At 39.8% G+C, this 13,085-nt stretch overlaps 1 protein-coding gene across 4 annotated transcripts in view; it reads right to left on the bottom strand.

Annotated features, from left to right (window-relative positions):
* Nucleotides 1–527: 527 nt before the first annotated feature.
* Nucleotides 528–13,085, bottom strand: part of LOC121296951 (adenosine receptor A2a-like) — a 17,037-nt gene continuing 4,479 nt past the window's right edge. For all 4 annotated transcript variants that reach the window (XM_041222912.1, XM_041222913.1, XM_041222914.1 and 1 more), the window contains exons 2-3: nucleotides 7,932–9,052; nucleotides 528–3,157 (exon numbers count right to left, since the gene is read on the bottom strand). In XM_041222912.1, the coding sequence (XP_041078846.1) occupies nucleotides 2,293–3,157; nucleotides 7,932–8,260 (1,194 nt within the window). In that variant the 5' untranslated portion in view covers nucleotides 8,261–9,052 and the 3' untranslated portion in view covers nucleotides 528–2,292. The remainder of the gene's footprint in view (nucleotides 3,158–7,931; nucleotides 9,053–13,085) is intronic.

The raw sequence follows: 13,085 nt of genomic DNA, 5'->3' as shown, positions 1-13,085 counted from the left end.
AACATCATTTGAAGGGCTATTTTTACTGGTAGCTTAAATAGACCACACAGTTGCTAATTGTCTCTGTGGGATTTCAGGCTGTTCACATATACAATAACACACACACACACACACACACACACACAGACTGTCAACAGTCATCATTATGGATTGCTACAAGCCTGGAAGGCATCATAAGTTTTGTTACTTAACTCGGAAAAACAACCGTGTTTTCAGATTGATCAGCAGATGCCACAATTATGTTTCTTTTATTACAGAAGAGAAAAAAATGGAAAAAACTGCAGTAGGCCAATAATGAGAATCATCAGCAAAGAACAAAAGACACAACCTTGGAAACTGCAAAAACAAATCTGGATTGTACATGCAATTATTGTTTCATACTCTACTGATGGAAGGCAGATTGATTTTAATTAGCCGTCAAGAGGGGAGTTTAGATGATTATTTGCCAATTCTTCAGCAATGTCGGAAATCAGATTTTTCAATAGGGTGAAAACAAGCCAGACCTTCTTAATAATAACACCAAAAAATGTAATTTACTTAAAAAAACAATATTTATTCAGAAAAAGGAGGTGTTGCTGTATTTGCCTAACAGTTAAAGACAAAACCCAGGCCAAAGACAAAAGAGTGTGAATTAATTCTGGCTGGATTTATAGGCGATATGTGTGTACCACAGGTCAGCACATTTGTGTTTCTTACTGGATAAGCAACAGACACCTGGCTGTACAACATCTAATTTCATTTATCACTGCATTGCAAACCAGATCTTTGATTTTCTGAAAAACAGATGGGGAGATTACATGGAATATTCTGCTCTCTTGGTCCAGTGGGTGAGGAAAATACTATTCAGTCTCTTATCCACTCAGCCACTGAACAAAATACAGAGTGAGGCCCCCACCCGTGCCTAAATGAGACACAACTCACGAAAAAATGTATTTCACACTAAAAGTTCCTTTTGATGTATAAAATGCTTTCATTTGTTGTATTATTCTGTTTTGTATTTGCTTTATTTAACAACGTCAACTAACTGTTCTGGTCATCCAAAATTGACTAAGTGTGACAGTCTGGTGTGTTAAATTGACTCATTTTGTCATTAGGTTTTTAAGTTTTCAAGATCTGCAACAACACATGTACAGTTTTATTTCCACCATGACACAATGATTGCCTGTAAAGATCTACTGTATGACAAAACTGGTCACTTATTTTTATGCAACAGGAGAGCATCTTGGAAGCATTACTGAATGCGCAGTGTCTTAGAAGAAACTCTTACTGCAATAGTCTCCTATGCTGTTCATATCCTTGCTAATATCTTTTTTAGCATAATCACAATTGCTTTCATATTTATTACTCACGTACCCAATGTACTTAAATGTGGAATGTAGCAGAACAGATTGCAATAACTCAGTTCAAAAGGGAATCATTTTGCGTTCTATTGTGATTGAAAAAGATATTGCATTGAAACGTACCGCACAAGATAACTCAACTCAATGCGTAATGAGTTTGCTGTTTGCTAACAAGACCCTGCCTGGTAGCTCTTTAACTAATTACATTATCACAGGCAGCTTTGTATTTTTTGGTTTGTATCAAGTAAGACTGAAACAAGAAAACTACTAGTGGACCCAACTCCACATCCCATTCTTATCAACATGTTGCAATCAGGGTCTCAGTGAAAAAGAAACAAGATTTCAGAGGGTGATTAAGACCACCTTTAACGCTGTGAAATTCATTTAAAGTTGAGCATGGTGGGATCCCCAGGGAATGGTGGCCACTGGGACAAATGTGTCTGTACCCTACGTATTCTCTGTCCCACCCTGGACATAATATTTTATCACTTTTTTACAACAAGAAACAACACATGAAAAAGACGTTTCTACGCCCATAAAAATGTACAGCAGAACCTCCCCTGGGCCTCAATAAGCAGATGTCTGCCCTTTTACAAAAGGTGGTGGCTTAGGATCATTTCTCCCGATTCATGAAACCAAGGTCCTTGGAATGCAGAGCGAATTCTGGATCACAGCCTGTTCTTACATTTATTTTTATTCCCCCTTGCTGCCCTCTATAAGAAGGGAGTCAATAAATAATACAAACATATTCAAACACATTCATATGCTAACAGAAATAGTTCTGGACTGAAATCAAGACACTTCCGTAAGACCGGGACACTGTGAAGATTTCTCCTGGAACGCAGAGTTGAAATGCACCTTCGAGAATTCCTCATTCCCTTGCAGATATAGGACCACTGTATTTTTGACAAGCTTGGGCATGTCCCCATTTTGAAAAGTTGTTGTTCTGTTGTCAGAGATGTTGCTTATGTAGGAGGTCTAAATGTTGACCATTTTGATGCAAATCAGAGGGGGGGTTGTTTTTACTCAGGTTTTGTTCAGCTGGGTTATCCCCGGGAGTTTTCTGATCATTACAGATTTTGCTGCCATCTTCCTCTGTGTACATATCCAGGACACAGCCATTAATTGTGATGGTGGAATTCTCTGCCATGCTGGTGTACACTGAAGTCCTGTTGCTGTTGCTTCCCCCACTCTTGAACAGATGCTCCTTCTGGCCCAGAATGCGTCGCCTAATGATCTTGCGGAAGGTTTGTCGGAACTCCCGTATCCGGTAGGCGTAGATGAATGGGTTGACCACAGAATTGCCATGGGATAAGATGATAGCCAGGTACATGAGCCAGGCCGGGGGCCGTGGGCACTGAGGACAGAAGTAGGTGAAGCAGTTAATGATGTGAAGCGGGAGCCAGCAGACGGCAAACAGCCCCACGATGATGGCCAAGGATTTGGCCGCGTGGACCTCCTTCTGGAGGATGGAGCGGCACTTCTCCCCCTGGATGGCCTTGAGTTCAATCAGCTGGAGCTGATGCCGAGCCGCCATGAAGATCCTCAGGTAGATCCCCAGCATGAGCAACAAAGGCACAAGGACAAAGGCGAAGAAGTTGAAGTAGACCATGTAGTCCATGGTGACCACGCTCTCAAAGAGGCAAGGCATCATGCGGTCATCTGTGCAGTTTATAGGATTTTTCTGGGTGCTGATGGTGACCTCACTAGTACATTTGTGCCAGCCCAGCATGGGCGTCAATCCAATGATGACAGAGAGGACCCAGCAGATGGCGATGATCCCTTTAGCTCTCTGACCCGTCACCAGACCATTATACCTGAAACAACATTAAAGAAACCAAAGTTATTCCTGTTGCTAAAATAACAAGAACAGACCATAAGGTAAGCTGGGATGGAGAAGAGGTTGTTCATCTTATCAAGTCCGTCCCTAGTCCACTGTTCATTGTTTAGTAAAGGATCACAGATGTACAATGTGGGTTTTCATTCACAGAGCAGTAGAAATAAACATGAACAGGACTTCACAATCAGCTCTCTCGGTATTCACATCTGTCTCACTGGAGAGGTCTAAGGTTTCCTTGGTCACCTGGATCTGAGACATTTCAATCATCTTTTTCTATCGCAGCTAGACTTGTTGCCATCACCCCAAACAACACCTTTGACAACAAAATCAAAACCTTTCAGAAGTCCGGGATAAGCACATTTCTTTTCTTAACAATGCTCACTTGATATGGATACTCTTTAAATGAAATCACAAGGCAATGATATGCACAGGAGCTGAACGACGTGACATGATAAATGGTGCGATATATAAGACCTTGAGCAATTAGCTATTGGTTAGTATGCCTGTGAAATGCATATATGCAAAGATTGATCATATTTTGAAAGAGACATGATGGTGACTGCATGAAAACAAAAGCATCAAATCAATACACTCAGTAACCCAATAACACCCTGTATGTCCCTGGTAAGGGGAAATCAAGGGGTGGGGGGCGGTTGGGGGGGTGTTTGGAGCAAACACACTGTGCTGGGGAAAAGGTCTGGAAATCAAGCACACGTGAGACTGAAGAAACTAAGAAAACAAAGGAAACAGAACTAAAAATGATGCAGACACATTTTTGAAAAATAATAAAAAGGAGCTAAAAATGTGCGTTTTCTTTTTTAAATATGATGCAGACAAAAGGAACAAAAGGGCAAATGAAAACTCACAAGGCATTAGGAACCTGCATGCTGTGCTGATTAATCAAACTGCCCTGATATTGGACTATTCTGGCTCTGAACACTCAATGGAACAAAATCTTCAGATCTACGGATATCAATCTGCGATGCCTTCAGCCCATCACTCTGTAATCAATACTCTTCTGTAGTGTCCCCCCTTAATCAAGCAGATAAGAATCATCCTCTTTTGATGTGTATTCCAGCTTGAACATCCCAGCAAATTATTATAATTGTGCGCGAAGGTTTCGTCTGTGGAAGCCTGTTCTGTTGATAAATGAACGACTTCTATGAACATTGAATTCTACACAGTTTATCTGAGCCCTTTGTTTTGCACTATGCAACACATTTTTTGGAAGGTAGAAAAGATCCCCCTTTTCTTTTAAATTAATACTGCTTTAGTTTAACCCCAAAAAAAGACAGCTACTGTATTCCTTCACTTATAACGCGGATGGACCTGTAAGTTACTTTTCAGGGGTAAGAAGTGCATTTGCTGACGTATTGTTGGAATCAAGTATTAGGATCACAAAGCTACACACTTTTACTTTCAAGAGGAATAACAGAATTATGTTGTTGCATTGATGTACTAGTTAATATAATAATTGTAATAAGGGAAACTATGCTTTTTTTCCCCCCATAGTTCTATTAACAGTATGACTTTAGCATGGTTATATTCTGTGGTACAGTATACTGCAAAATAACTATATTATTTTTCTTTTATATGGTGAGAAGCAAAGACATTTAACATTTTTATTGGAAAATACTTATCCTGGTGCATTCCTGGGAATTAATATCTGTTTTAATATTTTACTATACAACATATAACCGGACTTCCTGTTATAAAAAAAAAAAAAAAAAAACTCTAATATGTTTACAGTTACAAGATCTATTTTCAGATCTCGTGGGATACCAGCTGGTTTTGGCCATTTTGACCGGGTTCTTCATGTTAGTTAAGAGAGTGAATAAACAAACCCAGCCCCAGAGACACACGCACGCAGACAGAACAACCCTAATCGGTCCAGGCAGAACGAGCTTTAATGTGAACCAAACCAGCATCCAACACATTCTCACATTTTGACAACGCACACCGTCTTAAAATCTGATACTATTCTAGTACCGTACCTACATTTTTAATAAGCCTTTTCAGCTACAGTACTCATTCCCGTTCTCTTCCTATCTTCATATACTTGGGTTTTCCAGTTTGAATATCACTGTCTTCACTTTGAAGCCCTATTGAGCAGCATTCTCCTCCATGCTGGTTTGCAGAGGAAATGTTTAACTCTGAATCATTCACCTGTCCCATTCTTTCAGCAAAGCCAGATGGCAGAACATGTGTCAAGTGAAGCTCTAACTGGAAAGAACGCACAAGTGTACCAGCATGAAGGAAACAGTTGCTCTGCAGTGCTGTGCCATGCCCCTTCTCCTGGGGCTATCAAAGGGTCTGGAGCAACGCTACGGTGGTGTGTAAAGTTCTAATATGACATGAATTCTGCAATGCATTTTGTGTATTGAAATGTGTTCCTTATGTTGCACAGCAGGAGAGTACCAATGCAGCTGGCCTGTCTTTCAGAGGCACAAGCTACCGGTTCCTTCCTTTTTAAAGGCAAAAATATGCAGTGGGACCAGTGCTAGTGCTCATGGGAGGTAAGGAAAATGATTTTATAGCCTTGTTTTGCACTTCTTTTAGGTGATTTGCTGCTGATCTATTCTGAATAAACAATTCAGCAGTCGATCACAGACAGCATTTACACGATGAAGACTGAAGCATCATGGGCACTCAACACTCACAAGTACAGAAGCAGATGCTGCTGCTGATATCAGTGGCACCCAACATGGACATGTATTAAACCTTATCTCTGGAATCATGGGCCACCTGCTAAGAGTCCTATCGCAGGGCTTTGAAACTGTGAAGACAATTACGTGACAGCTGTCTGTCACACGTCACACTGGCTGTAGGTTCTTTGTTGTCATTGATAGACTCCAGACTTAAATGAATGTCACATTTCAATCCGTTGGATTTATTGTGTTAGGGTGGTGATGGTAAATACAAACACCCCATTTTCAAGCACTTTCTAGTGTGTCCCAGGGGACTTGCAGGCATGATAAAAAGTTTCTTTGGCAGTCTTCCTGCAACCTGACATAATCCCAGTTTTATATTGCTCTGTCACACGACTGAGGAAGACAATGGATGAAATGATTGTCTACAGTCCTACTTCTTGTGTTTTATAGTTTATTAGTGTTTAACATGTTGTCAAAAAACTGTTGTGGGGAAAATATAGGTGTTCACTTTAGTATACGGTGTAGGATGATTTTATATAATATTCAGTATTTCTTCAGTCTTTCCATGTACAGGTAAATGCTGAACACAACCTTTTTTTTTTTTTTACGCAAAAACATGCTTCAGTAATTTATAAAACAGTGACGATTCCTATGATGGCTTTTCTGACTGGTTACCAATAAGCTTAAGCATTTCAAAGTGTTTAAAAAGTTTAGACATTTAGGCAAACACTCCTAAAGAGGCTTTTAAAGTTAAATAAGTATTCAAGGTGTCGTGTAGAGCTCTATAGAAGGCATAAATTTGACACTTCTGTGTTCTTTCATCATACAGTCTGCAGTAACACCCTGGCTCGCCTCTCAAAAGTAATGCTTGTAAGTCAGAGCCCCTTCATGTATTTGCAAAACATTTTCTCAGCACCCAGTGTGCATAGAAGCTGGGTCTATAAAACTGTACCATAGTATATTTATAGTACACCTTACTTTGTTTTTTGCTAAGTGAACATTATAATTGACATGCATGCATGTGTTTCTCTGGCACGTCCTAATAAGTTCCCCTCTGGGTGTGGGTTTATGTGTTTTAATGTAATTTGAGTACAGTATACATTTCTTCTGAAATACAGCACATTTGTCTGGAGAGATAATTATACTCTAATGCTCTGTTTAGACAGCTATGCTCGATAGAATGTGTCCATCACAAATTCCTGAACGCACTGACCAAAAAATCTCCAGCAATAGCAAGAATCATCAATTAAGTATAAGCCAGCCTTATGTAAATGGCTTTCTTTCTCTTCTGAGCTTCTGTAATGCAACAGCAGCCTTCCATTGTGCTGTTATGGGAAAGTGGAAAACGCCTTTCTGAGTTGGACACTTTTTGCCAAAAGTGTTCTAATTTTAAACAGACCACCACCCGGTCACAGCGGCAACACGACCTGAGAATACTACAAACACCCCCCAACCCATACAATCATTCTATTTAGCTGCTGTCTTTGAGTTGTAGGGTCAAACATTAATGTAAAAAAATACAGTGGACTTCTGTGCAAAAGGCCCTGAACTTGGCACTGCTAATGGTAATGTGTGAGTTTATGCTTCTGACACACATGCAAGCCATAGCTGTAAATAAAAAACAAAACTACAGCCATCAGTATCACAATAAAGATGATCACTTTCATATGTAAAAAAGTAAATGTGACATACATACAGTAAGGTCTATATGTAGCATACAGACATGTTTCTCCATAAATCCCTACATTCTGATATTACAAATAACTTCTAATTAACATTCTAACCCTGTTTCACCCCAATTGAATAGCTGCCTAAAAAAAATGTCCTAAAGGCTCTCTAGATATATGAAGAATTTGTAGAAGTATGCATTCCCAGTGGGGATAATAATGGGTCAAGCTCTTGTACTCTCATGCAATTTGCACCATTTTAGTAAAAGGAAAAAATATAATGTACCATGTTATTTCTACTGAGCGGCTGCATAAGGAATAGCTCATCAGAGCCTTGCAGTCCTGTATACAAGGCAGTGGTCATGTGGTGACTATCTATACCAGTAGAACTACAGTTGCATCTATACATACAGTACTGTGGCTGCCCTCTTACCTGAGGGGTATCTTTATGGCAATGTAGCGGTCGATGGCGATGGCCAGCAGGCTGAAGATGGAGCTCTGGGTGAGCACAAGGACAAAGCAGGCGATGAAGAGGCAGCCGTGGAAGTGGGCGCAGAAACCCCTGCTGATAGTGATGGCGAAGGGGATGGCCAGCACGCCCACGGCGATATCCGCCACCGCCAGCGACACCACGAAGAAGTAGGTGACGTTCTGCAGGTTGCTGTTCAGCCACACTGCCCAGCACACTAGCACGTTGCCCAGCACTGCTAGCACAGCGATCACCAGCTCCAGGATGATGTAGATCACGTCAGCACCTAGCATGGTGAGGTGAGCCACGCACACACTGAGACTGAGCAGGAGTGATGTAGGGTCACTTCAACGTGCATCGCTGCAATTCAGCAAGGCACCACGGGACCACAGCATGAGATGGTTTGCAAGAAGTTCTGATGGAGGATCAAACCAACCTTCTGGTTCAATTCCAAATGGTCCTAAACCAGATAAGCCAGTGTCTCTAAGGCTGTATGAAAGATACTCAAAAATTCAATTAACCCCTCAAGGCGGCCTGTTTTCCCAGTCCCGACTGACTCTGATGTAACACCCAAATGGTCAATACTTATGGAAGTACTGCTGCAGATTTTTCATCCAAATGTTTTAAATCTGTCAAGAGATGCGTTTCTGTTTATTGGCCCTGACTTATTTAAGACTTAGTTAAGAGATTTGTCTTAGCACATGATCAAAGGTTGAATCCAAAACAGCCCAAGTTCAAGGCTGACTATACACATGATTGGAACAACTTTAGTCCAGAACGATTTCCAGCAGTAATGATTTGGCCTCCAAATGGTGAGTGAAAATGGGTAGACAACCATTCACTCATTGATTTTTAAATTGAGAAGAACTTAAGCCAGTTCGAGTGTCTTTGATGGGTCAGTAAATAACTCAAGCTGTCGTTGACTTGTGGTTATTCCAATGATGACCTCTTACATGCCTGTTGACATACCGTTGAGATGTTGCTTGTTGTAATTATGATCTGCAGCTCTGGTTGTTTGAAATGAACCAGATTTCTTCACTTTACTTCTGGTTATGTTCAGATTTTCAGCCTTCCACAATTGGAATCTGAAATTAAAAATACATATATATATATTATTATTTACACTGTAATTAGTTACTGTTTCAGGGGAGAAAGCAGCTTTAATAATTAGACATGTTTGCATTAAGCACTGTGGAAACTGTTCACATATACAGTAAATAGACGTGCAGTTCACTAAAGACATACTGAAAGCTTTGTGTAGCGGTTTGGTCGTCCTCATTCAGCTGGTCAGTTTGTTTAGTATTCACAGGGGGCATATTCACTTTCTTATTTTGTCATGGAAACACTCAAGGGTCATATTTAGATTAAAAATATCAAATTGTACTGATGTTTGTAACATCTAGACATCTGGCCAGTCAAGAGTCCCCCAAAAACCAAACACATTTGTAGTTTGTTTTTGTAACAGTCTGTATTTACTAACAGTTATTTTCCAACAGAAAATTAACCTATTAGAAATTGTTTGTTGAAATCATTTTTTTTAAGGCAAACAGCTTAAATGTACACTTTCTGTTAAGCTATGTGTTTTTTGTTTTTTTTAGTACTTTGTGTATCTGGATGAATTTGATCATTTTGCAGGAAAAAGTCTAAATAAGACAAATGCATTAAAAACACTGAAAAGGAATGTTTTGCTGTCCTAGATGTCCATTTGCCATTCATTCAAATATTGGTTTGTAACTTGAATTATTGTAGGTGTTTAAGAAAAAAACAACAGCCTAGTTTCAGGAATATCAAACACAATTCTGAAGACTTTTACATATACAACTTTGTTTTAAGTAACAAGCAATTTACGCGTTAAGTTTCATACATTGACCCTGAAGAAGAGTCAAGTTCCCACAGTACACACTGGCTTGATTTCCTCCCGCTCCCCACGGTTTAAGCAGATAGCTGATGTCTGGGTTGATCTTCAAAGCAGATGTGCATTAACTGTATTTCTAATAAGGTGGCTTCAAGAGAAACTCTCTGAATACGGGGATCGTGTTCTAAACCATTTCCTCATGTCAAGACATACCGCCGGTGAAGAGAAACGATAACCATGAAAACAATGAAGCGAATGAACTAAGCTGCTGACCCTAGTCTGTCTGCCAGTGCACGCAGTTTAAGAGGAGGTGGTACTGCCCTCTGCTAAAGAATCTCACAGCTTTTCTTTATTTTTATATTTATTTTCATGCAGGACAATTGCTGTTGTGCCAAAGATCTACTTGACCGCGTTTGTAATAATATGCAGTGAGACCAGGTCTTGGTACACCGATACCCATTACACCATTTGAGAAAGCACGCTAACACTCATGACGTGCAGCTGGCTGAGCTGTTGAACTTCCACATCCATTCATTCTGATTACTTTTCTTTGATTGATATGCAGTGTAGGAATGACAACAGGTTGCTGGGACTCTCATTAACAGCTAGGTGTCAGGATCATATTAGCTGAAGTAGCTGGCTCGATTTCCAACTTGATCAACAACCTGCCAGTGGATGGAAGTCTCAATGTAACAATGTTTCAAATCTGAAAGGCAGGAAGGGCACAATACACAGCATTCATTAAAGCTGGGAAATTAGTTAGATGTTAAATATTTGCCCTTTTGGAACTAGTTGAAATGGCTGAACCTGTAGGTTGCAGTTAAGTATAATTTTTAGTACACTTATTTTCTCTGTTGAAAACTGAATATCTGTGCTAGGCAAGCTGGACAGTTGAGCTCCACTGTGTACTTATTTCATTGCATTATTTTGCTTATCTGAACAATCCTTCATTTGTACGTATGCCATTGTACTGCTTACTGTTGTAAAGCCTCTGACCCTTCTTAGCCATGTAACTTGTGTCTAATGCTCTTTCCCGGGTTTAATAAAGGAATTGGATTGTATACATTCAAATACAATACATCAATGTTAATCTTATAACCTCAGGAATCTATTTCTGATCCCTTTGGTAGGTCCTTCTGTTTCCAATATGTTACTGTCTGTTTCCAATACTGCAGACCAAACCCTTTTTAAAACTAATGGTTTGCTGTGTTTGCATGCAGACAGCATTTAATAGATGAAGCTATATTAGAAATGGTTGAAGATGAAGGGGTTAACAGTCAGGAGTCTTTTTCCCTCAGGTACAAAATATTTTCAAACAAAACCACAGACAAATCAATCACTTGATGCAGTGAAACACTGCAATAATGTTAATAATGTTGCAATAATGTTTTTAATTAAAAAAATAATAATAAATAAATAAATATTGAGTGCTTTTGTACGATGTTCTCTGTGAGAAAAGGCGGGAAAGAAAAATTAGGTCATTTTTACAGTAGATGGTAGTGGATTTGAAAAATCCTCATAAAAGGGCTTTCCAGGATGCCTGTGTCCCAGGGGCATGGGGTGTGCTAGTTGGCCTCATTGTGTACTGCAGTAAAGCACACAATCAATCAGTGACAGAAACAGCCTGTGAGCAAGCGGGACAGAAACTTGACCAGCTATAATAAAGCTACTTGTGTCTGCCTATGTGCAGCTCTGCAAACACACACACACACACACACACACACACACACACACACACACACACACACACACACACACACACACACACACACACACACACACACACACACACACACACACACACACACACACACACACACACACACACACACACACACACACACACACGAACTCCCCCTAAGCAATCCTCGCACGACCCTGGTGGCTGTTTCTTCAGTTACAATTATTTACCCAGAGAAAAAGAGAGAGGTGTGGGAGGATTCAGAACCGGTTTCAGTCAAAGCACCTAGTTTTTTTTTTGGTTGCCTTATTCTCAAGTGTATTTTTTATTTTCTACAGTGGTACTGTCATAGGCAGTGAATTTATATGAAATTGATTCATCCACAGACTCTGGAGCATATTACATAAATAAAACACAGCTGCTAAAAGCTCAGACTAATCCCAAAGCAAAAGCAACAATTCTCAGCTCACCAGTCTTTGAAAATCAAGTTAAGCTCCCTCAAAACAAATAACCCTCCCTCCTGCTTAATGCTTCAATCCTATCTGTGAACACTGACCAATTTATGAGTAGATTCGTGCGATGTGAAACTCCTGCTGCTTTCACATGATTATATAGTTAGGTGACATCCTGAGGTCAGTTCTCTTCCCTTATGGGAACAAGTCAAAGGCAAACAGTTTCCCTTGAAGCGATGAACTGATAACTAATGAAATTGAAAGATTCTGTCAAATCAGCCCTTTTATTGCAATAGAGAAACATGGATTCCTTATGCTATTGAGGGTATGAACAGCATTTAAGTCAATTGAACCCTTTGGACTGAAATTGATTTTGAATCACACCACAGGAAGCTGGACCGTAACACAAAAACGGCTGCTATCAATCACAGATTGATTAGCACTAATCATTGACTACCCATTGGGACTTTAGGCAACAAAGTCCAATGTCAACATCACCAACACATGTATCAAACAGTGTGTGTATACAGGCTAGCACTGCAAACATAAAGCAATTCCTCAAATGATGTATGATATGAGACATGAAAGGGATCACTTCTATCAACTATTGCACTTGACCCAGAGTACTAAGTATGAAGACAACATCTCAAAGCGTTAGGTCTTTATCATCCAAAAACCAAAAAGTCACACAACCCCAATCACACAGCCATATGGGTGTAACTCTGGTATCAATGTACTGCAATGGATTACCAGTGTGTGTTGGTTCACAGCATTGGGACTGCACTGGCATGTCACAATATAAAGAACAGCAGATGCTGCATTGCCATTCTAGTGCCACTGCACTGCCATTAAGAATCTCATTCCACGCCCTTTTCTTCTTATTTTTAATGGTATCAGTGGCAAGACAGGGACAATGGTTTCCCACTTATTAAAATAGAAGTGTGTTCGCATTCAGGGTCCTGGAAACAACACCAAAAAGTCAGTATAATAAATAGCAAATAGTTTTTGTAATTTTAATTAAAAAAAAAAACTTAAAAAAACAAGTTCGGCACAAAGAAACGGTACCAACAAATGAGAAACACAGCAAAGATTACAGCAATGAAGTTCAAGTTATAATAAGCAATTCTGTT

Source organism: Polyodon spathula, chromosome 22 (genome assembly GCF_017654505.1).
Source record: "Polyodon spathula isolate WHYD16114869_AA chromosome 22, ASM1765450v1, whole genome shotgun sequence".
Taxonomy (NCBI): Eukaryota; Metazoa; Chordata; class Actinopteri; order Acipenseriformes; family Polyodontidae; genus Polyodon; species Polyodon spathula.
Note: the sequence above shows the minus strand (reverse complement) of the source record. Positions and strands in the feature narration are given on the sequence as shown.